The sequence below is a fragment of the Sceloporus occidentalis genome, unplaced genomic scaffold (assembly GCF_023333645.1).
Source record: "Sceloporus occidentalis isolate IW3139 unplaced genomic scaffold, rSceOcc1.0.p SCAF_119, whole genome shotgun sequence".
Lineage (NCBI taxonomy): Eukaryota > Metazoa > Chordata > Lepidosauria > Squamata > Phrynosomatidae > Sceloporus > Sceloporus occidentalis.
The window spans coordinates 2,090,019-2,114,729 of NW_028317099.1; the positions used below are offsets into that span (position 1 = coordinate 2,090,019).

Here is a 24,711-nt window from a genome sequence, read left to right on the forward strand (position 1 = left end):
TCAACAATTGTGTGTCTGTTTTCAATATGGAAATGAATGTGCCCCAAGTGTCAAAAAACTTACTGGTGGATTTTTCTTTTGTCAGCGTGGCTTCTACCCAATCCATCCGAAATAGGTAAAACAATTTGTCTTGGAAAAGAGTGAGAGTGGGTGGTTGAGGTAGGATCCAGTGGTGAAGTATACATTTACGGGCCACAGCAGTAACAATGTGTGAGTTTTTTTAGAAGAACGACCAGTAGGACCAACCATACCAAACATCGCCACCTCAGGAGATAGCGGAAACGATACAATCTTGTGGTTCAAAACAAAAGTATGTACTTGGGACCAGAAAATTTGAATTAAAGGGCATTGCCAGAAGCAGTGAAAGGAGTGTGCGTTTTCAGCATTGCATTTAGGACAATAAGAGGTTGGCCGCAAACCCAGTTTGTGGAGACGCTCAGGAGAGAAATATACATCATGAGTTATTTTATAAGCCATTTCCTTATACGTCGCCACTGGCAGAACAGAGGAGGCAGTAACGGTAGATTTACATATGTCATCTCTGGTAACAGTCGGTATGTATTTTGTCCATCTGTCCAGTCCACCAATCTTGTCAGTCGAGTCACATGTAGATCGAATAAACTTATATAAAAAACTGATGGAAGGTGTATGTCCTCTGTGTTCGTAAATGTGTCTGTCAAGAAGGTTGTGCCAGTCATGGCGGGTGAAATGAGTAGTGACCGAACCAACATAACTTTGAAGCTGCAGGTATGCAAACCAAGGAATCTGTAGGTCAGGAAATTTGTCTCGACATTGACTTAGTGTAAGAACGCGTTGGTTAGACTCATCAAGGAGATGAGAAATTGATGTGAGACCCATGGCGTGCCACATGGTGAATGGAAGTGAGGAGCGGCCCTCCTGGAAGGCTGGGTTGTGAACAAGCGGTAAGTGAGAAGTGTATTGCCAATTGAGTTTGAGGAGAGTACGAAGAGATTTCCAAGCTCTAATCGTGGAGTATAATAAAGGATTTTCCCTCACATTTTCCGGTAATAAAAGGTATGGCGTGTGTAATAAGACAGATAACATATGCGGGGTGCATAATTGACTCTCAAGAGAGGTGTCTGTAAAGTTGTGGGACAGTGACAACCAATCAATTGCGTGTCGTGAAAGAGCAGTTATGTTATATTGCTTAATATCCGGGAAATTAAAACCCAAGGACTGTGGTGTGTGTTTAAGGTTATATAAGCCAATCCTGGGCTTCTTTCCCTTCCAGAGGAAGAGGTTAAATTGTTTATCCAAAAATTTGAGATCAGTGGATTTGAGTAAAAGGGGTAAGGATTGTATGGTGTAAAGAAGTTTAGGAAAGCTAATCATTTTAATGAGATTAATCCTACCCGTCAGTGTCAAGTGTAACGCGTGCCATAATTTCAGTTCATTCGTAACCTCCTTAATGATTCTAGAAATGTTTAATCTGTCGAGTAGACGTGGGTGTTTAGGTAAAGCAATGCCTAGATATTTAATTGAGGTCGTCGCCCAATGAAAGCCAAAACTAGGGGTATCCGGAGGCAAAACAGAAGGGCCCAAATAAAGCGCCTCCGATTTGTTGACATTAATTTTAAAACCTATCACCTCCCCCCATGTGTGAAGTAAAGAGAGAATGTGTGGGATGGACGTTTTGGGGTCAGAGATGTATAAGAGGATGTCATCAGCAAAAGCCGTCAGTTTGTGTTCCAGTGAACCAAAAAAAATACCTCGAAAATCAGTGGATGAAATGAGAATACGGAGTAGGGGATCCAAAGCCAAATTAAAGAGGAGAGGAGAAAGAGGACATCCCTGTCTAACCCCTCGGCCCAAGCGAATAGACTCAGACCCCATCCCGTTTGTGATGATAACCGTTTCTGGACACGTGTATAAATTGCGTATAAAGTTTAAAAAGTTTTGTCCAAAGAAACGGTTTTTTAAGATCCTGTAGAGGTGAGGCCAAGCTACAGTATCGAAAGCCTTTTCTGCGTCTAAACTTAATAAGGCTCGAGGATGGCGATCAGGGTCAGAGTTGGATGTTATTACAGCTGCCAGGGCTGTACGGATACCCCTGACTGAATTACGACCTTTTATGAAACCCAATTGGTGGTGTATTAATAATTTTGGGAGGAAGGATTGCAGTCTGGAGGCAATTAATTTAGTGAGAATTTTCAAGTCTTGGTTGAGAAGTGAGATGGATCGGTATGATTGAACATTTGTAGGGTCTTTGTGTGGTTTAGGTATCAGTATAGTAGTGTAACGTGTCAAAGACTGTAGTGGGCAATTATTTTGAAAAATATCATTATATAATGTTGTGAGAGTATCTTATAGTATTCAGCGGAAAAGCCGTCTGGGCCAGGAGCACGACCGTTGGGCAGAGAGTGAATGGTGTGTTTAACCTCCTCCTCTGTTATGATAGCATTTAAGTTGTCCCTTTGTTCATTGGTAAGTTTTGTCAGTTTTGCCTTCTGTAATAATTGTATGCCTGACTCTGTTATCTTGTGCTGGGGTATATAGGTGTGTAAAAAAAAAAGTTGAGAATGCATGATTAATATCTTTAGGTTGAAAAACGCTATGTCCTGCGTCCGTAACGATTTTATGAATAATATGTTTTGGTTTGCGGGATTTCGCCATATTGGCCAATAATTTACCAGCTCTGTTGCCCCATCGGAAAAATTTGTTTTTTGTGTAGTCTATTTGAGTTTGGGCTTTCTCTAATAACAAAGCGTCTAAGAGCTGCTTACATTCCGTGTATTTGATTTTGTGAGAGTCATCTTTATGGACAGAGTAGTCAAGAAAAGTGCGTTGCACTTCTGCAAGTAAGGAATCATACCTCTGATACCAGCGTTTACGTTGATTTGCCTCATAAGATATAATGTTACCCCTTATTACTGCTTTAGAGGCTTCCCAGAAGAGCATATGATTATCAATGTGTTCCAAATTGTCATCTTGGTAATTTGCCCAAGATGTTTGTAACATGGTGGTAAAACCATCTCTACAGGTATAGTGAGCAGGGAATGTCCAATGTCTATGTGACCTTTGCATGCTGGGTAGTTGGACCGTAAGACGAATGGGTGTGTGATCCGAGACTACTATTGTATCTATGCGAGTGTTAGATATAAACGGTAAAAGCGACGATGATGTAAGAAACATGTCGATCCTAGAGAAAGAGTGGTGTACTCTAGAAGCATGAGTGTATTCTTTATGTGTAGGGTGTGTGACACGCCATGGGTCCACTAGGTGTAATGAGTTGGTGAATAGGTGAATACCTTCCAAAGGGGTCAACGAGCGTAAAGTCCGTCCCGTCCTGTCCAAATTGTTATCTAGGACTGTGTTGAAGTCACCGCCTATGAGGAAGTTGGAGGAGAAAGAGAGGTTAATAAGCATTTCATAGAGGTGTACATAAAATGAATGATTCGGGTAGTTAGGAGCATATAAATTAATAATATTAAACCTCTGGCGATGTATGGTGAGATCCAAGAGTATGTATCTGCCATTGGGATCAATAATTGTATTATGGATGTCATAAGGTAAGGATTTACTAATTAAGATTGCCACTCCCCGAGATTTTGTTTTATAAGGGGCAGAGTAGCAGGCTTCGATCCAGTAATCCTTTAATGTCGATTGGGAACCTACTTTCCAATGCGTTTCCTGGAGAAACACTATATGGGGTTTGTACCTTCGTAACACTGTTAGAACCTTTTTCCTTTTGACAGGGGTATTAAGTCCCGCCACGTTCCAGGATACCAATTTTAAGGGGCATTGTGTGTGAGTCTGATCAGATGGTGCAGTCATTGATATCTAGAAATGGGGGTAGAAAGAGGTCACTTAGTTGTTGAAAAGATAATGGAACAATATGCATCCCTGTGTGTCCCAGCTCACACAGGAAGTGAGGTATTGTGGGCAAACCAAAAACAGGAGAAATAAAGAAAAAGCGGGTATACCCGCACACACCACGCAGGAGCAGTACAAAAATTAAACAAATGAAACCTTAAAACCGTAAGGAGCGCCATCATCGTCGGGTCTTCGGAGTACCGCAGACAAGACGTGTATACGTGTGGATATGGAACGAACAGTCCAGAGTTCATGGAGAGTTGTGTGAAGCAGATGGAGTAGGTGAAGACGTCATCGCATCCAGGTGTAGCGCCGCCTCTTGGGGTGAGTCGCAGACCCAGGTCGTATCGTGGATTGTGAAGCGAAGTCTCGCCGGGTAAAGCATGGTGAATTTTATTTGACCCTCGATCAGCCGCTTGCATATTGGAGCGAGTTCGCGCCGCCTGGCCGCCACCATAGCCGAGTAATCCTGGAAAATTATTATTTTGTAGGATTCAAATCGGAGATCAGGAACTTTACGGTAAGCTTTGTTTTGTCGACAAAATTCAGCTGCTTAATAATGACAGGTCTCGGACGGCTATTGTTTGGTGGTCTCTCAGGGCCCAAACGATGGGCACGTTCAATTTGAAGGGGTAAGCCGTTGTCTAGAGTCAGCTGCAGCACTTTCGGAAGCCAGCTCTGAAGCGTCGCGAGTAGAGAGGACGGCTTGACAGATTCTGGGATACCCACAAATCTCAAATTGTTTCTTCTACTTCTGTTTTCAAGATAATCCAATTTGTCAGTGAGTGTTTTAATCTGTTGGGCCTGAGTAGATAGGTCAGTTTCCATTTTGGCAATGAGGTCTTCGCTGTCACTTTGTCGCTGTTCTAACGTGGTGAGTCTACTAGTGTGATCTGTTACTTCTTGCCGTATAGTGAGTAAAGGTTCTTTGAGGTCTTGGAAACGCTGGTCCAGCATCGGCATCATGACAGCAGAAACTGCCTTCACCAGTGCCAGAGCCTGAGGAGGGGTAGCGCTGTCCTCTGGGTCCTCAAAGAAGGCAGCCTTGGAGAAAGAGACTGCGAGTCTTCACTTGTCGGTTGGGATGACTGCAGTTTAGTTAAACGCTTTTTTGAGAGGATTTGCCGGGTGTTTTACCCGAAGAGTTGAGAAATGTATCCATCTTTACGTGGTCGCCGTTAGCTTTGTCACCTCTCCTTGTCTGGTTTTCTTGAACAGTGTAGTGATTATTTGAAGAAAAGAATAGGTACTTCAATGGGTGAGGACACTATGACACAAAAAGAGTCAGTGGAGACACTAGAATTTGCTAGGTAAGAATATTGCCAATGAAGTATTGTAGTTGCAAGGTGAAAGTTGGAAAGCGTCATGCACGATGCGCTGTTGCTCACGGTGCTGTCAGTAAGTAAATCAGGTTTGAAATGATATGTAAAAACGTGGAAAGTAAAACAAATACTGAGCCACGCTTTGTCGTGGAAGTAAGGCTCCAATATATAGCAGGTATTCAGCGCAGGTGCTAGAGAGATTTGTGTAGTAAAATTCAAATATATATCATATAGTAACGGCTCAGAGCAGAGATCTTATATTTTAGGGCCAAAACGCCTAAATCGTTGCTGAATTCAATAAGCCGTCGACGTGTAAAGGGTTAATTTGAATTTTTGAGTTTGGCACTTAAAGATAACGGTGATAAAGCACAAAATTTGTAGAATGAAAACTGATATGAGCCTCATGCAATGTGTTATATATCAAAACAATGGAGCCGTTAGGCAGACTGGGCCCAGTAAAACAACTTGAAAAATACGTATAATGAATTTATGGCTGATAGCCCATCAATATATAGGTAAAAGCCGTTTTCTTATACAGTGGTCAGTCACTGTGGACATATATATGCTGTGGTGGTATACAGGCCTGAATGGTGTGATGATGAGCCCAGGGTCTTGTAGCGGGTGGCGGCCACGCGGCGCTCCGGGTAAACTTATAAAGAGCGATGGACGGCACTTCCTCCACCGTCTGAAGCTGTACCGGTGAGCTCAGGGGATGATAGCCGATCAACCTCGCCGAAACGAGGTCTCGGTATGGCAGAAAGCTGGTCACGTGGTCGGCAAGGTAGGCCTCAACCGCCGGTCTCCCGGCCGGCAGCCCCCCGCCGTTTCCTCTCAGCACCAAAGCGTTGGTCAGATCGCGGAGAGTGTCCGCCGCCTCCCGGTACTCTCAGGGAGCGGCGATGGCGCTCGATAAGGGTGATGCACCCCGGATTGTAATAAGCGTGGGGGAGCCCTGTCAATATGCTGCCTCCAGGTATGGCCGCCGACCGGAAGTCCCATTTCTGTTCCGTTTTTACAGATGGAAATAAGGGAATGGGACCTCAGTTGGGAAAAAAAGACTGAATCATTTGAAATATGTGAGTTTATCGAGGCAGAGGTTGTACTTCAGTTGTCTAAGGTAAAGACAAATAAGTCGATGGGGCCTGATGGGATACACCCCAAGTTATTAAAAGAGCTTGGGGCTGTACTAGCAAAACCGAAAAACTAATCATTGGTAACGGGAGTCATCCCAGGGGATTGGAAAGTAGCAAATGTTGCACCCATTCACAAAAAAGGCAGTAGGGAGGAGTCGGACAACTACAGGCCAATTAGTCTTACATCTGTAGTGGGGAAATTAATGGAAACAATGTTAAAGGAAAGGAGTGTTGAACATCTAAAGTCACATGGGTTTCAAGATCAAAAACAACATGGCTTTTCCTCAGGAAGATCATGCCAAACGAATCTTATTGATTTTTTGGATTGGGTAAAGTAATTGATCAAGGTGGTGCAGTACACATTGCGTATCTAGATTTCAGTAAGGCCTTTGACACTGTCCCTCATAGAAGACTTATAAATAAACTTCAATCTCTGGGTTTAGATCCCAATGTTGTTGAATGAGTTAAGGAGTGGCTGAGTGACAGACAACAGAGGGATACCTCAGGGATCTATACTTGGACCCATTCTCTTTAATATTTTATTAGTGATATTGCAGATGGTCTTGATGGAAAGGTATGTTTATTTGCTGACGACACAAAAATTTGCAACAGGGATGATGTTCCTGGAGGAAGAAGCCAAATGGCAAACGATCTAGGTAAACTGGAAAAATGATCAGCTGTGGCAATTGGCATTTAATGTGGATAAATGCAAAGTAATGCACCTGGGGCATAAAAACCCACGGACAGAGTATAGAATATTTGATACTGTCCTAACCTCAACATGTGAGGAAAGGGATTTAGGGGTAATTATTTTTGAGGATTTAAAGGTAGGCAGACAATGCAGTAGAGCAGCAGGTAATGCTAGCAGAATGCTTGGTTGTATAGCAAGTGGTATTAGCAGTAGAAAGAGGGAAGTGCTCATGCCGTTGTACAGATCGCTGGTGAGACCTCACTTGGAGTATTGTGTACAGTACTAGATATATTGGAGAAAGTTCAGAGAAGGGCTACTAAAATGGTTTATGGATTACAAGATAAACCTTACCAGGACAGGTTAACCTATATAGCCTGGAAGAAAGACGTGACAAGGGGGATATGATAGAAACATTTAATTACTTAAAGGGAATCAACAAGGTAAAGGAAGATAGTATATTTAAAAGGAGAAATACTACCACAACAAGAGGACATAGCCATAAGCTAGAGGGGCAAAGGTTTAATGGTAACATCAGAAAATATACTTTACGGAAAGGGTAGTGGACGCATGGAATAGCCTTCCAGCAGAAGTGGTAGATGTTAATACAGTAGGGGCATTTAAGCAAGCATGGGATAGGCATAAGGCCAAGCTAGATATAGGATAAGGGCAGGTACTAAAGGAAAATACTCAGAGGCTGGGCAGACTGGATGGGCCTACTGGTCCTTACCTGCCGTCACTTTCTATGTTTCTGCTGCTGTCCTTAAACCGGGAATTGCTTTTGCCTCGGTTTCCAGAACAAGAGTCAAGATTTGGCTCTCCCAGATCGAAGAGGATATTGCTTCCAAGACCTCCAGGAAGACTATCCTCAAGAATGTTGCTGCCGTGAAATTGGCCGTGGATTTTCTCTGTGATGCCTCCATTGAAAACATCAGAATGACAGCCAGAGCTTCTAGCTTTCTGTTGCAGCTAGAAGGGCCTTGTGGCTTAAGGCCTGGGTGGCGGATAATGCCTCTAAGAACAGGCTTCTTAATATCCCTTTTTAAGGGTAAGACTTGATTCAGGGAAGAGCTGGAGTCCCTTTTGGAGAAGACCACAGAGGAAAAGCATTGGTTGCCCCAGCGAAAGCCTCCTTCGAAAAGACGGCAGTCCTTTCGGCCCTTCTTCCCGGGACAATCTAGAGGCCATAGTTCTAGATTCAACCCCTTGTCCAGAGACCAGAGCTTCCGAGGCAGATTCCCTTGAGGAAGGGGGAGATTTGACAGATTCGCCTTCCCCAAAGCGTTTCAAGACCCCAAGAACTCTGCATGACGCCACCGCCTACGTTCCGGTGGGAGGAAGGCTCCAAGTTTTCAGGGACAGTTGGTTTTCACTCGCCCGAGACCCTTGGGTGAGAGCCATTGTCTCGCACGGCTATCGGCTTCAATTTCGGACCAAACCTTCAGACCGTTTTATGGTCTCCCACCTTCCTCCAGGCAAGGCGGTTGGTCCTGTTATCTACCATTCAGCAGTTGACGGACCTCAGAGTCCTGGTTCCTGTCCCTTGGCCAGACCTGGGCCAGGGACTTTTATAGTTTTTTCTGGTCCCCAAGAGGCCGGGAGGTTCTCGCCTAATGATAGACTCAGGGTTCAGCTGTCCAGCATTTTCAGTTTCAAGCCCTTCCATTCGGACTGTCGGCGGCCCCCCGAGTCTTCACAAAACTTTTAGCTGTCGTAACTGTCCGAGTTCAGGGAATTTCAGTCATTCCTTTTCTGGATGATTGGCTTATCCATCCGTCGGTGCCAATTCTTCGGGCTCACCATACCACGGTGGTCGACGTTACAAGATCTCGGCTGGATTCTGAACTGGGACAAATCCTGCACTGTTCCCTCTCAACAGCTAGTGTTTCTGGGTCTTCACCTGGATTCCTGCTCCGGGAAAGCTTTCCTTCCTTCTGCCAGGATCAAGGGGATTTGTTTCCTAGTACGCAGGGTTCGCTCTGTGCACGGAAGCTCCTTGAGGTTATGCATGTCTCTGCAGGGCAAGATGGTCTCCGCAAGGTATGCGGTGCCCTGGGCTCTGGCCCACATGAGTTTTTCAAAGATTTGTCCTCAACCAACTAGAAGACAACCCATTGGCTCTAGACAGGCTTGTCTGTCTTCCACCGCATGTCAGAGCATCCCTCGCCTGGTGGCTTCAACGGAACATCCTTGCTGCGGGGGAGAAGATGGTCTCTTGTCACCAAGGTACTTCTCACCACCGACACCAGCATCAGGGGATGGGGCACTACGCATCAGAACCTGTTCATGCATGGACTCTGGTCTCCAGCTACGAAACTTTTTTCCCTCAAACTGTTTGGAGTTACTTGCAGTAGAAAGAGCTCTCCATCAATGGGAACATCTGCTCGCCGGCAAGGACATTTTGCTTTGCTCCGACAATCAGACAGGGGGCACAAGAAGTCCTCGACTTCTCCGTGTATCGCTCAGGATTTCTTTTTGGGCAGAGTCCCATCTCATGACTCTGTCCGCTGTCCACCTCAGAGGGACTTTGAATTCTCAAGCGGATTTCCTGAGCAAAACTCCTGTGCTGAGCAGCGAGTGGGTCTGCATCCGGCAGCCTTTGACGTCATCGTCCAACAGTGGGGCTTACCCGAGATCGACCTGATGGCATCCAGAGACAATGCTCAGATTCCTGTCTTCTTTTCCCTCAAGCCTCAGGATCATCCCTTGGCGATAGATGCCTTCGCCCAGGTGTGGAATTTCCATTGCGCCTACGTTTTTCTCCAGGGTCCTACAGAAGATCAAGAAGGACCGTGCCACCGTGATCTCGATAGCACCAGACTGGCCGACGGGCGTCTGGTATTCGGACTTGATCACTCTAGGTCTCTCTCCCCCTCTGAAGCTTGGAGAGACCTACTGCGTCAGGGTTCATTCCTGCACCCAAACCCTGCCATGTTCCACCTGACAGCCTGGAGATTGAACGTGAACTGCTAAGAGCACAAGGTTTTTCTTTTCCTGTGGCTGAGACTCTTCTGCAGAGTAGAAAGACGGTTACCTCTCTGCGATACATCAAGATCTGGAAGAGATTTCATGGTTGGTGGTGTTCCAAGGGAATTTTGCCGTCTTCCTGTTCCTCTGCCTCTATTCTGGACTTCTTCCAGGAGGGATTCGACAGTGGACTTCAACCTTCTACTATCAGGGTGCATAATTCTGCCATTAGTGCTGTCCTGGGGTTCGAGCTTATATCTCTGCTTGCCAAGGCCATCGTCTGGATGCGTCCTCGTTCTGTCACCAGGATGGTTCCGTGGGACCTGAATCTCGTCCTTCGAAGACTCGCACTACCTCCTTTTGAGCCTCTTCAGTCGGTATCTCTTTATTTATTATAGCCGAAGATGGCCTTTTTAGTAGCCATTACTTCTGCTCGACGGATTTGTGAACTTCAGGCTCTGTCTATGAATCAACAGTTTCTCCAGTTTTTCCCGGATAATGTTAAGAGCCATTGTCCCAAAATGTACTACGAGAAAGAAACAGTCTTGTCATTAAGGGGTTGAACCTCTTAACTACAAAAACAAACAGGAGATTATAGGCGGTTTCAGAACCATTTCTTCACTCTTATACAAGAATCAAAGGTTGACAATATTTCAAGACTTTTCTGCAGCAGTGGCGGACAAATGCAAAGCCTTCTCTCCTGTTTCTTCTCAATTACATGCCATGGAAGATAAAGTTTCCCCTAATATACCTTGCTAAGCGAAGCTAAATTTAATACACCTGAAGATGCTTTGGACTTTATGCGGCACTTGGATGGATCACCTTAAGCGATGAAGATACGAATCCTGTGAGTTGCCATCTGGTTCAATCTTTCCAATCTTTGTTCACACCGAGAGAATATACCCGCTTCTGTCCTCAAGAGGCCCCTTTGGATCGCGCACAGTATGCCAGGACCCAGATTACTCCCTCAAGTGTTAAAAATAGTTCTGTTACACTGTCATCTTGATCTTTCCATATCTAAAATAACATACCCAGAGGGGCGTTATAGTGTTATGCAATATTCAAAGTAAACTATTAATGATTTGTAATGTCTACGCTCTTAATCGCTCTCAAGGCAATTTTTTATTATTTTTTTTAACTCGCTGCGCTTCTGCTTAATAGTGATGAAAGGGGGGGTGGGGGATTTCCCCTATCTCAATAGGTTAGTAAGGCCCAGATTTTAGACATATTCGAAACTAATAATTTAAATTCTTCTCTATTTGAACTTGGAAAGGGTACCAGACAGAGCTGCCCCTATCTCCGTTACTTTTCAACATAGCATTGGATCCATTCCTACGCCTTCTGTTGGACTCGCCCACCCATAAGGGTATATAGGTAGGGTATCAGGAAATGAGAGTAACCGCATTTGCGGATGACATGTTGCTCTTTATAGGTACCCCTAATATCCGTTATCCCCTTGTTTATGTCTTACGCAACACAATTCAAGAGAGTGTCGGGTCTTAAAATAAATTTAGACAAGACAGAGTCGCTGTGGCTATCAAGAGGATTCCTGAGAGTCTGAAAACATGGCCTTTTCGCTGGGCTCAGTACTCTATTAGATACTTGGGGGTGATGTTCCCTTCAGATCTGGGTAAGCTATACGAACTGAATATACACCCTATTATCGTGAAGTCCTTGACAGATTTGAGGGCCTATTCCAGCCTTCCACTTAACTTTATTGGGAGGATCAGTCTCATCAAGATGATTATATTCCCTCGTATCATGTATAGTCTGAGTATGTTACCAATGATACTGTCCACTTATGATCTGAGGAGAATCAATAATTCCCTTTCTCGCTTTATCTGGAGAGGGGGGAAACCCAGAGTTGGCATAGAAAAATCGAACGGCAGTCTAAACCTCCCTACTATCAAACTATATAACATTGACTTGCCTACTTCAGTATGCTAAAGACTGGATTTCGCAGTCCAATGTCTACAAGGGTTGGCAGAGGGACCAAAATTTTGCTCCAGAATAGGACCTTTATATGCTATCTATAGGAGAGATCCCAGTCACTTGTCGTACCAACCCACTACTTATGGCAATAATCAAAGCTTGGCATAGCGCCCATAAGCCCAAGTATGGTAACTATAACATTTCACTTTTTTTGCCTTAACAAATACCAATAACAAAAGTTATGATGGGTAAAGGTGATGGAAACTAGAGCCCTGCGTGGGACTGCTTTTTTTAATCCCGCTGATTTTTTGACCTGCAATGTGGGTGTTCCACTCCCGCCCGCTCCCTCTACATTTGTGGCCAATCCCGCCCGCTCCCGCCACATTTGTGGCCAATTAAGCCCACCTCCTTACCTGAACTGCAGTTTTCCCGCAAGGCTGCCCTCGAGTTGCTCCCTCACAGCATCTCTCCTCTTGCTCCGCCCAGGAACAAGGCGGAGTCACATGATGTGACGTCACTTCCTGGGAGGAGCAAGAGAGGAGACACTAAGGGAGCAGCAAGAACGCAGCCTTCCGGGACTGCGCGGGATTAGCGGGACCCGCAGGTACAGTGCCTGACCGCCCGCAACCCCAGCAAGACCGCCTGCAACTTTCCGTGGGACCCGTCTCCCAATGCAGTCCTCTAATGGAAACCCCTTCCGCTTAAAATTAAGGGTGGTAGAAGCACTGTTAAACACTCATCTACAGACACCAGACAAGCCAGAAGGCTTGTTTTTTCCCTCAGAAATCTCATGGTGCTGCCACAACCCCAAGGGATTCTGGGTAGGCACATGCAAATAAGGTCAACAATGATCACCTTTTGCCTCTATATCCACTTTATACTTTAACCCTTGAAAGTAATTGCCCGCTATACAAGACAGTCTTTAGATAAAAATCGGGTAAGAGGTGCAGTAGCCAGATCACCACTCATGGACGGCTGCTTTGTCCTTAATGGGACTCGTCAGCATGAGGTTGTGATACTGGCTTAATACTTGAGGTTTGGGGAAGCACGAAAAATACCAATAAAAGTTATGGTGGGTAAAAGTGATGGGAAAACCCTTCCACTTAAAATTAAGGTAAGCATTATTAAACACTCATCTACAGACAGTGGGCAATTATTTTCAAGGGTTCCATGTATAAAGTGGATATAGAGGCAAAAGGTGATCATTGTTGACCTTATTTGCATACACCTACCCAGAATCCAGCACCATGAGATTTCTGAGGGAAAAACCAAACCTTCTGGCTTGTCTGGTGTCTGTAGATGAACTTTTGCCTTAACAAGAAATTATAGATTTCAAGAGAATTTCATTGTTAGCCGAAATTTTTTGTTTTTTAACCCGACCTTGGGGAGTGCTACCTGTCATGAGCATTGGCCTGGCTGAGACAGTGAGGAGAGTGTGGAAGTGAAAAGGTTAATGACACCAGATCCCTGGTTACCTGTTGCTAGTCCCAGCAACCACTAAATTAACCCCAGCAATCCCTCCTACACTATACCCCTAATACACAATTTGCTGCCATCACCAAGACTTTATATCCGGGCATCTTAGGTTATCCCAACATATTAGAATTATAGTATAACAACCTTACTTTACTAATTATATATATATATATATATATATATATATATATATATATATATATATATATATATATATATATATATTAACCCTTTGGTAATGTATTCCGCAGAAGAGTGAGTTCATATTGATTAGAGAGCAAAGACAAGAGCTGATTAATTAAACATTTAATCTGACAAAAGACTTCAGAGTGCTGTGTACAAACATACAGAAATAAATGGCATACAGAGTACAAGTTACAAAACAGTCTATAAAATCAAATAGGAGAAAACATCCTTGATCCTTCTTTTGGATCAAGAATAGGAAGGTTAGATAGAAGGGTTGAACTTGATGGACTTGGGTCTTTTTTCAACCTTATGAACTATGTAACTATATGTAAAAGAAATCCTTATATATAATTACCAATATATATAATCCTTGTGGGTGATTCAGATGGTAAAGGTTCTCCGTGCAGTTGTTAAAAGAAAAACTCTCAAGATCTAAAATCTTTATATATTGAACCCTGGTTTATATATAGAATCCTAAATGACCAGCCCCCCTCGGTGGGCCAGAGGGGTTTGGCCCACTCCATCATACCTGTCAAGAGCCCAGTGCAGACTTCTATCTGAGAATGCAGTAGTCTTCCAAAAACTAGCAATTTACAATATACCATTTTAATTTTTTTATGATCATATTCCTCATATCTTTGTGAATCTTTAGACACCAAACACACTAGGTTTGGAAAGTAGCCATTCTCATCTCTCAGGGGAGAAATAAACCAGCTGGGCATGTTTGGTACCCAACAAAACGATACAACCTGGGCAATCCAAATATACATTCATATTGGACCCTCTCACAATACATACACATGTTCTCAATATTTCATTTTATGTGGTTATGCTCTGACTTTTGGGTTATTCAGAGGACATGTCCCAATATACTTTACGACCCCCCACATTCAGCTCTGGTGATCCTTATGGTCTAAGTACATTTTATGACCTAAGCCTGGTGTAAGACAAACCAGAGGTTTCCTGATCAAAGCCCACAATAATGACTATAACAACATACACAAAACACATTATATTGCATACCAAATGCCAATTCATGAATTGACATTACACTACCCTTTTCCAGTCCTTAGGGAGAAATACTCACTACCTCCTCATATCTGGCCATAAATGCAAGCTAAACTCTATTTACACCAAACCTTACACGATATACACCCAACACAACACCAACCCAACACTATTCTACATGTACAAAGAGCCTTTTGAGATGGTACGACCTTTCTCAAGACATCTCCCAATCTTTGCTACAAGCATATACATGTAGATTAAAGAACCAGCAAGCTTCTTGGTTTCATTACACTATTTTCAAGCTTCTTAATAGGGCGTACATTTCAACTAAACAACTTTTAGCCTCCCCAAAAAGTGAGTCTCTGCTCAAAATGCAACTTGGCCTAGAGTATTGCTTACTCACCTGTCTCAAGGTCTTGGCCTTCTGGGAGATAGTAGGCCCAATAATGGGAGACTTGGTGCGATGTAGACCTTTATGCTGGGGGTATATGATGCACTGGGTATTAGAGGAACAGACATTAATTTACTAGATCATTTAATTCTGATAGCAGTAAAGGCCATTTTAAGTACTGGAGAAATACAATTACCAGAATCATGTTCCTGGAGTGGACTCTAGTCTTATAGGATAAAGAAAGACGGGGATTTTTTTTTTATTTTTTATTTTTTATTTTTTATTTGGAAACCATGAACAAAGACACTTAAAACAACAAATTAATTTGTGGGGTTTTTTTTGCGAATACGGAATGGTTTTGCTCTCATATGCTGACGATTTGACTGACAACCACTGTGCTTTATTCATTTCTCCATTTGTATGGCTCACACTGTGGGTTCTAGCTGAGACACAGGCTACCGCTTGCAAGGTTACAGTTCAGCTGACAGCTATAGGGGACAGATGTCTTTAATGGAATTGTGAATCTGACTGTTAGACTTCCCTTGACTCGGTCTTGAGTTACGGTTCATTGTTAAATCATTATCATTCATAAAATCATTAAGCGGCCTGGGTGCCTGCACGATTCTGCCCATTGCCACATTGAGGCTCTTCATCCTGCCCCTTTGAAGACGCTGTTGGGGCATCACATATATTAAAACACAAAGGGGGGTGGGTGGCTAAGGGCAATACACATGGGTACATTAACCAGTACAAAAGGGGGCATCAATACATAAGGGGGGGCTGGCTGGGGGGGCATCACATAAATCAATACACAAGGTTGTTGGGGCATAAATCCACAAAGGGGGCTGGCTGGGGGCACAAATGCACATGGGGCAATTCACAAGGGTTTGGTGGGAATGCATTAAAACAAAAGGGGGACGGCCTGGCTAGGGCATCAATACACAAGGGGAGAAACAAAAACCAAACCAGTGTGGAAAGCATTTTTTTTTTCTTTGTGTAGATTAACCAGTACTGATGGGGGTGTCTGTGTGGCAGAGCCTGTCCTGGTGTGTGTGTCGGTGTGGCAGAGTCTGTCCTGATGTGTCTGGCTGTCGGTGTGTCTGGCTATCAGCGTGGCAGAGCCTGTCCTGGTGTGTGTGTGTGTGTTTGGGGGTCGGTGTGGCAGAGCCTGTCCTGGTGTGTATGTTTGGTCATCTGTTTCCTGGAATAAATTTAATTCTTAGTTATCCACAGATAAAATGCCTCCTGAATTTGTAGTCACTTCAGAGGACAAAACGTTTTAGGCCAGGAAATCAGTGAGAGGAAAAGGTTTTGTGTTATTTACTCCATTTCAATCTCCATATTTTATTAAAAAGGATAAGTGGCACTAAATTGTGGCTTCAGACATCACATGTATGATGACTTATTTTTTTAGTGTACTGATGAACTCCCAATCCCATCACCTTACATCAAAAATCAGGAAAAGATTGGCATGGATGGTGGGCTGATTCGATGGCGCAATGGGCCACTTCACTTAACTAGACTTGCCCCCTAGGCTGTAGGCTGCCAGCCCTCCCCTGTATGTTAAGCTCCTTTAACCTTTCCTGGTAATATTTTTTTTTTTATATCCAGTAATCCATGAACTGTTTTAGTAGCCCTTCTCTGAACATTCTCCAACGTATCAATATCCTTCTGGAGATACGGTCTGTACTGTACACAATACTCCAAGTGAGGTCTCACCAGTGCTCTGTACAACGGCATAAGCACTTCCCTATTTTTACTGCTAATACCTTTCCCTATACAACCAAGCATTGCTGCTCTATTGCATTGTCTAGCTACCTTTAAATCCTCTGAAATAATTACTCCTACATCCTTTTACTCACATGTTAAGGTTAGGGCAATATCAAATATTCTATACTCTGCCCTTGGGTTTTTGTGCCCCAGGTGCATTACTTTACATTTATCCACAGTAAATCCCAGTTGCGAGAGCTCTGACCATTTTTCCCGTTTACCCAAGTCATTTGCCATTTGGCTTATCCCTCCAGGAAAATCAACCCTTTTGCACATTTTTGTGTTCTCAGCAAAAAGACATACCTTACCATCAAGACCTTCTGCAATATCACTAATAAAAATATTAGGGTGGATTACTGGATAAAATTTACCAGGAAAGGTCAAAGGATCTTAACATATATAGTCTGGAAGAAAGACGTGACAGGGGGATATGATAGAAACATTCAAATACTCGATTATAAAATGACCCCCCCCCAATCTGAATAATAATCTGAGCATCAATATAAGACTACCCTATAAGAAAAAAGTTTTACTAGTAAATATGAATTCACATGCAAACTATTTAATAAAAACTTTGAGAAAAATGCATTTTTGTTTTTATTTTCTTTGCCAACCTGCGCCCCAGTTACACACATCTGCCCCCCAGATATGCCTTATACCCCCTATTTGACACTCTGCCTCCTCTGGATGCGTGCAGACATCCTCCGCTGCTGCTGCCAGCACTTCCGCCGGGGCTTCTATGAACGAGCACAGCAAGGTCATGTGATGCCGGCGCTCTGTCATAGAAGCCCCGGCAGAAGTGCCGGCAGCAGCGGGGGTTGTCTGTGCTCATAGGGCAGACGTCCAGAGAGGAGGGTCCTGGTCCCCTGCAGCGCTGGGGGGGGGGGAGTTAAAAACAGCCTTGGTCACGAAGGGTACAAAAATATAAAAAATGGTGGTGTCATATACATTAACAAATATTGCAACCTTATTTATTGTATTGGCTCGATTATAGGCCGCACCATAAAAGTTAGGTGCTTTTTTAAAGAAAAATTTGTAATACATATGCTGCCACTCTGTCCCCTCCCCCGAGATATGCTTCTGCTCTGTCCCCTCCCCCGAGATATGCTTCTGCTCTGTCCCCTCCCCCAAGATATACTCCCACTCTGTGCCCTCCCCCCAAAATATGCTGCCACTCTGCCCCCAAAATGTGCCCCCCCTAGACTTACCTCTGCAGACTCCCGTGTGTCAAGGGAAATTGTTAAAGCGCATCGAGCAGACGTGCCGGCAGCGGAGGTTGTTTATGCTCACATCGCTGCAGCCGGTGAATGTCTGCGCGATGTGCTTTACCAATCTCCCGTGCCGGCACTACATTCCCCCCCCCCCCCGGTGACGGTGCTGGCAGGGGAGGCTGTCTGAGTGTATCGGCGAGTTGGATGCAGGTCCCCTGCAGTGCTGCGGGGGATCTGTATCCTAACCCTGCTGCCTGCCCTGAACTGCATGCCCCGGGTGACGGACGATAGGAATTGCGCATTCTTGTGCTAAACCCAGACTATATATATTCGGGCAAATACGGTATAAAAACTATTCTAAAACGTTTGTGCTTGTTTTTTAATCTAAAGTTCTCAGAATAGTAGTTCCCACACAGCAAGGTAGCGTTCTCTATTTTCAGGCTTTTTACAGCATCTATATTTTTATAAATATGTAAAAGTACCACCATGGCAGTATGGTATGCAGTGATATCTTATAACTATGCTCTGCTCCCTGGCAGCCGAAGATTCTACTTTTGTTGGTTTTGGACATTTGTGAGAGGTGGTGCTTTCTTAATTCTTGATTAAGGAGGCACATAAGACACCCACCATGGGTATCTTTTATGTGCCTCCTTTTTTTTATATTGATATTTTTTATTGTTAAACTAAAGTCCATAATGTTTTTATTTTTATATTTTAGAGACATTCTTTTGTCGCTGTAAATGACAAGGGGTGTTTATAAATATGAGAAGCTTTAATCTGACAGATGTGGACAGGAAAAAAAATGACAGATTAGGATGATTATGTTAAATTACTGTCCCCTTTGTTATTTGTCTGCTTTTGTCGGATTGGGTGAAGAAAAGGAGCATTATTGGAATAGGAAATTGCTTGCTGTGCTGTTAACCACAAATCTTAGTGTACAATCCTTCCCTGTCTCTGCTCCAGAGGCGTATATAGGGTATGGCAGACATGGCACGTGCCATGGGCGCCATCCCAAGGGGGGCGCCGGTGAGCGGCTTTTAAATGCCGCTCACCGGCATTTTTTATTTTTTTTTTGATGCGGAGGAGAGAGAGGGGCGCCTAGCAACCGCTCGGCGCCCCTCATTCTCCTCCACGAGCCCTCTACCCCCATCCCGGTGCCGGCATTTCATGCAGAGCGCCGCAATATGCCGGCATATTGCGGCGCTCTGCATGAAATGCCGGCACCAGCGAGTGGCTTTTAAACACTGATGCGGAGGAGATAGAGGGGCGCCGAGCGGTTGCTAGGCGCCCCTCTATCTCCTCCGCATCAGTGTTTAAAAGCCCCTCGCTGGTGCCCGCTGCTAAACTGCTGGGCGTTGAAATATGACGTCATATTACGGCGCTCAGCAGCGGGCACCAGCGAGCGGTGCAGGAAGACGGCAACATCGTGCTCCCGTCGCTGGACTTCAAGGTGAGAGGGGGGGGTTAAAAAGTGGTGGGTGAGTGAGGGAGGGGGGTTAAAAAGTGGTGGGTGAGGGAGGGAGGGAGTGAGGGGGTTAAAAAGTGATAAGGGAGGGGGGTTAAAAAGTGATGAGGGAGGGGGGTTAAAAAGTGGTGAGGGAGGGAGGGGGGTTAAAAAGTGGTGAGGGAGGGGGGTTAAAAAGTGGTGAGGGAGGGAGGGAGGGGGGTTAAAAAGTGGGGAGGGAGGGAAGGAGGGAGGGGGGTTAAAAAGTGGGGAGGGAGGGGGTGGGTTAAAAAGTGGGGAGGGAGGGGGTGGGTTAAAAAGTGGTGAGGGAGGGAGGGGGTTAAAAAGTGATGAGGGAGGGGGGTAGATATAAGTAAAGAGTGTGCATTAATGTGTGGATGCATTGAGTGAATGAGAGAGAGCATGAGTTAATGTGTGGATGAATTGTCTGAATGAGGGAGAGCATGAGTTAATGTGTGGATGAGTTCTCTGAATTAAAGTGTGAATTAGTGAGTGACTGTAAAAGTGTTTGTGTATCATAGATGTATAATTGTGGAAGGGCAAAGATGGCACTAGCAGGAGGTTTGAGCCTTGGGGACCGAGATGGCACAGGCAGGGTGTATATGGGACAAAGATGGCACTGGCCGGACTGTTTGGGGACAAAGTTGACTTGTGGTGGGCTATTTGGGGACAAAGATGGCAAATCTTATGTGTGTAATCTGGGTGCTGGCCAGGTTCTATGTCGGCAGTGTGGACGCCAGGGCTGGCTTTGCGGTGTGCAACCTGTGATATATGCCTGTAATTTAGGGGGTTTTAAATATACCTTTAATGCCGTGTTTTTATGTGAATTCCAATTGATCTTTACCTGCAAAGCTGGGTTTTTGTGTTATGCTGTAGATCCATATCTGCTATGCTATGTTTCCATACATTATTTATGTGTACCTGCAAATACAGGGTTAATATGTCTTATTCAGTTGATCTATACCTGCGATGCTACGTTTCATATATTATTATTGAATACCTGCAAATACAGGACTTGTATGTCTGATTCTGTTTATTTGATATATACCTTCAGTGCTGAGATCACAAGTGAATTTCAATTGATCTGGGTTTGCGTGTTGATCTATACCCGCTATCGGCAGCAGGGACTAATATATATATTAGTATATATAGGCAGCAGGGGCTAGTAAATGGGTTTTTATTTGGGCAGGGGCGCAATTTCAGTGCTTGCCATAGGCGCTATTTTCAGTAGATACGCCTCTGCTCTGCTCATCTGACAATCTTCTTAAATAAAGAAATAGTTTTCTCTCTGCTATGCAAAGCCAAAAGACGTGTGGGGTATTTCTTTAAGATGGAGGTGTAACTGAACACATGTTGCTGGATTTCTCTGGTAATCCTTACAAACAGCAGCAGTGTGGAGGTGTTTGTGGGGGTGAGGGGCTGGAGGGAATGGGCCATTTAAGAGGAGCCCTGTACAGGGCCGGCCCTATAATGGAGCAGACTGGGGCAATTGCCGCTTTTTTGTCATCCGATGCGGCTACCGCCGCCGGTTTTAACACAGGTGTAAAACCGCCGCCGTTTACTTATTGAAAAGCTTGCCTGCATGCCGATCGGTTCGGCTCTTTGTTCCACCCCCTTGAAGATGCGCCGTGACGCTCAAGGGGGCGGGCTCACGCAGAGCAGTTGCCAGTCACCGCGTGACAAGGAGAAGATCTCGAGGGAGAAGAGCACGTCAGTGGAAGAAGAAAAAGTAAGTATTTAAAAAAAATATATAAAAAAAAAAAAAATTGAGGTGATAGACGGACGGATGGAGTCATGGAGAGGCATATTCATGCCCCTGAAGCCGGCACCGAGACCGAACAGGGAGACTCGCCGCAGGACTGCTGAAAGGTAAGTACAAGGGGGGGGGGGTTAAGGGTAGATAATAGGGAGGGAGAGGAAGGGTAGATATTGGGGGGGGTCGGCAGGGACGGAGGGAGAGGAAGGGTAGATAAGGGGGGGTGCGGCATTTTAAAATTCGCCCCAGGCGGCATTTTGCCTTGGGCCGGCCCTGGCCCTGTAATTAAGTAAGATATGGGATTTCCTTTTAATTGTGATCTGGTTTCTCCTAAATCAAGACCCAATATATTGTTTTTATCAACTTTATAGCAATATATAGCTTTATAGCAATTTTTATACGAAAAACCGCCTAGGTGTCACCCCTGACTGAGATCTTAAATTAACCCCGCACATCCGGTCTCAAAAAGCCTCTGGCATAATTACAGGAGTCTCCTTGTACCAGTTCAAAATGGTTTACAAAGGGCTCTTCCAACCTGGACCACAGGTAAGCCCCTGAGGGAAGTGGGGTGTGTGTGTGTGTGTGTGTTATACTTCAATATAACTTCAATATAACTGTACTTATGTCTGGCAATATTATTTATTTATTCATCTAGTGTTTATACTTAGGCTATACTTATGTATATACTTATGGCAGGTTTACCTTCTGTGTAATATTCCCCTGCACATTCTACTAATAAGTGACTTTAGGTGAAGCGCTGAACAAACGTAATAAGCGCTGCTGAATCACTGAGGATAAAACTCCACAGTTACCCCAAAAGTAATGTGAAATAACAAAGGTAATTAGTGACAGCGTTCAAAGAAAAGGTTGTGGGGGGGGGGCAAAACAAAAAAACAAAACAAATCAATAAATAAAATTGTATCAAAGATATACTTCCCAAAACCTTTGTTTCACAGGTACTTGAAAGTAAAAACACAAAAAAACAAGGAACATTCAGTTTGCACGTTTTGTTTAAGCAGGGCCTCCTTACCTTTTTGTTTCTGTAGTTGATACATGGATACATTAAACACGAAAAAGTAATTTTAACCAAGATTGGGTAAAAACACAATAAGGTCAGATCTAAGGCATAATATACCCTTTGATGTGACGGAATTCTTCGGAGTATACCTAAAAAGGTGAACATTCAGGGGGGGGTTTCACCCCATTGTGTTTTTATCATTTTACTTGAACCTTTAGAAGCAGTAATTATTTTATTCTGTTTTATCCTTTAGGTGCATTGGATGAGCGAGGAGAATTATATGTTTCGCTTGTCTTCCCTACGTCCTTTGCTGTTGCGTTGGCTGCAGTCCGATCCTATACGCCCTACCAAATTCCTCCGTGTGGTACACCACTGGTTAGAGGATGATCTTCCAGACCTGTCTGTCTCTCGCCACCGTAGCCGTCTATCATGGGGTATCCCTGTGCCTTCTGATCCATCACATGTCATCTATGTCTGGTTAGATGCTCTGGTCAATTACCTGACTGCTGCAGGATATCCTGACCCACATTTGGCACCTTGGGGCCCATCCACCCACATCTTGGGAAAGGATATACTCCGCTTTCATGCTATATACTGGCCAGCATTCTTGCTTGCTGCAGGCCTGCCCCCACCACGGACATTATTTGTACATTCACACTGGACCTGTAAAGGGGTTAAGATGTCCAAAAGCCTACAGAATGTTGTGGACCCAATTGAATGCATGAGACGCTACACAAGAGATGGCCTACGCTATTACTTGCTGCGCAATGGTGCCCCGGAACGGGATTGTGATTTTAATCATCATGCTGTCCATGCACTGTTGAATGCCGAACTTGCAGATGCTCTGGGGGGACTACTGAACCGATGTACAGCACATGCTATAAATCCCATGCAGCACTTTCCAAAATACTACCCAAACAGTATTCCGTTGTCTGCTCATGGCCAGTTAAATGATTTACTGAGGTCACTGCAGGAGCTTCCATCAGAAGTGGAGCAACGGGTGAAGACATTTCACGTAAACAAGGCCTTGGAGGCAATATATGCCAGAGTACGTCAGACTAATGCTTTTTTCCAGAGTCAGGCTCCTTGGAAGCTGTGCAGAGGAATAAAAGAAGAGTCTGAATGGGGTGACTCTGTACTTTATATAACACTTGAGGCACTAAGGCTTTACGCTACCCTTCTACAGCCTGCTGTTCCTGGTCTCTCTAAAGCTCTCCTGGAACGCCTTGGTGTTCCACCTGTTAACAGGACACTCAAAGGAGGTAGCTTTCTGGCATCTGCACGGGGAGAGAACTGTTGCTTTCAGGGTCACCCTCTTGGGCCTGATTGTGGGGTACTATTTCCTAGACTGGAAAAGAAATACAACAAAGAACCAATTATAATTGGAAAGTCAGGATAACAGAAAAGTCTTTGTTTCACATATTAATAACTGTTAAGTTTATTTTAAGGTGTCATAAAAGTCATTAACTTTATTATTAGAATGATCTTTTATTTATATAGCGCCAACAATTTACGCAGCACTTAATACAATACATATATTCAAGGGGTATGACGATGAGAACTGACAGACTAAGACAAACCGATACATTATGTGAAGAGAGCCCTGCTCGCAAGCTTACAAACTTGTCACTAATGCATAAATTTTCATTTCATGTAAAACATAGCTGTCTCTAATATTTATTGGTGAAACCTGTGTCCTGGATAATTTTCCACACTATGGCAATAATATACATATTATGTTGCAAAACACTTCTATTAAAGCAAAAGTTATGTTATAACTCAACCATAAAAAACCTGGGATATAACTATAAATGAACTTTTCTGCACATAACTCCATATCAAATAGTGCAGCATCTTCCTGTGGTTAGTATAGGCAAATTGAATGCACTTACAGGATAGCAGGTGTCAATGGAGCGTTCAACTTAAAAAGTCCGTAGACCAGAGAAGGGAAACACAGTCCTCATCAGCTTCTCTCCAATAATATAGCACTACTGCGATTTTCTTCTTCTCTTCTCAACGTGTTTCGCCTTTAAGGGGCTTCCTCAGGAGAAATTTGGAAAGTAATCTGCAGTGGTTATGTGCGTGTAGCAGCCAGAAAAGTCAGTTTTAAATAGTGTCCGAGTTCGTCTAATTTCCGGATACGTATTGATTGCACACACTGTAACACTATATGCTGACATACACACTCTTGCTAATGCCATACTGTAACATAAACACCGTACACGCTAGCACCAGACTCTTATACATGAGCACATATATATATATAAAATTGCACACTTTAACACAATGGACACATACACACTGAATCTGGCACTACAATACAGTAGGCATACCAACTTTAGGAACTATACATTTACACACTCCGGCTGTAGCACTATACATGTAGCACACACACTGATACTACAGTAAATATACACTAGACATGCGCACAGCGAGCAAAATCAATTACAGGCCATTGTTTCAGACAAAATTCGGAAGTCTTTTTAATTCAGAACATTCAGGGGGTGTTCCTTAAAAGCGGAGGTCCCTGATACCTTCTTGTCTCACCTTTCAT

At 44.0% G+C, this 24,711-nt stretch overlaps 1 protein-coding gene across 1 annotated transcript in view; it reads left to right on the forward strand.

The window, feature by feature from the left end:
- The window catches only part of LOC149282329 (methionine--tRNA ligase, mitochondrial-like), a 56,237-nt gene extending 32,681 nt beyond the window's left edge, over positions 1 to 23,556 (forward strand). The window contains exon 3 of the mRNA XM_089498379.1: positions 22,411 to 23,556. Within this exon, the coding sequence (XP_089354505.1) occupies positions 22,411 to 23,556 (1,146 nt within the window). The remainder of the gene's footprint in view (positions 1 to 22,410) is intronic.
- Positions 23,557 to 24,711: the final 1,155 nt, after the last annotated feature.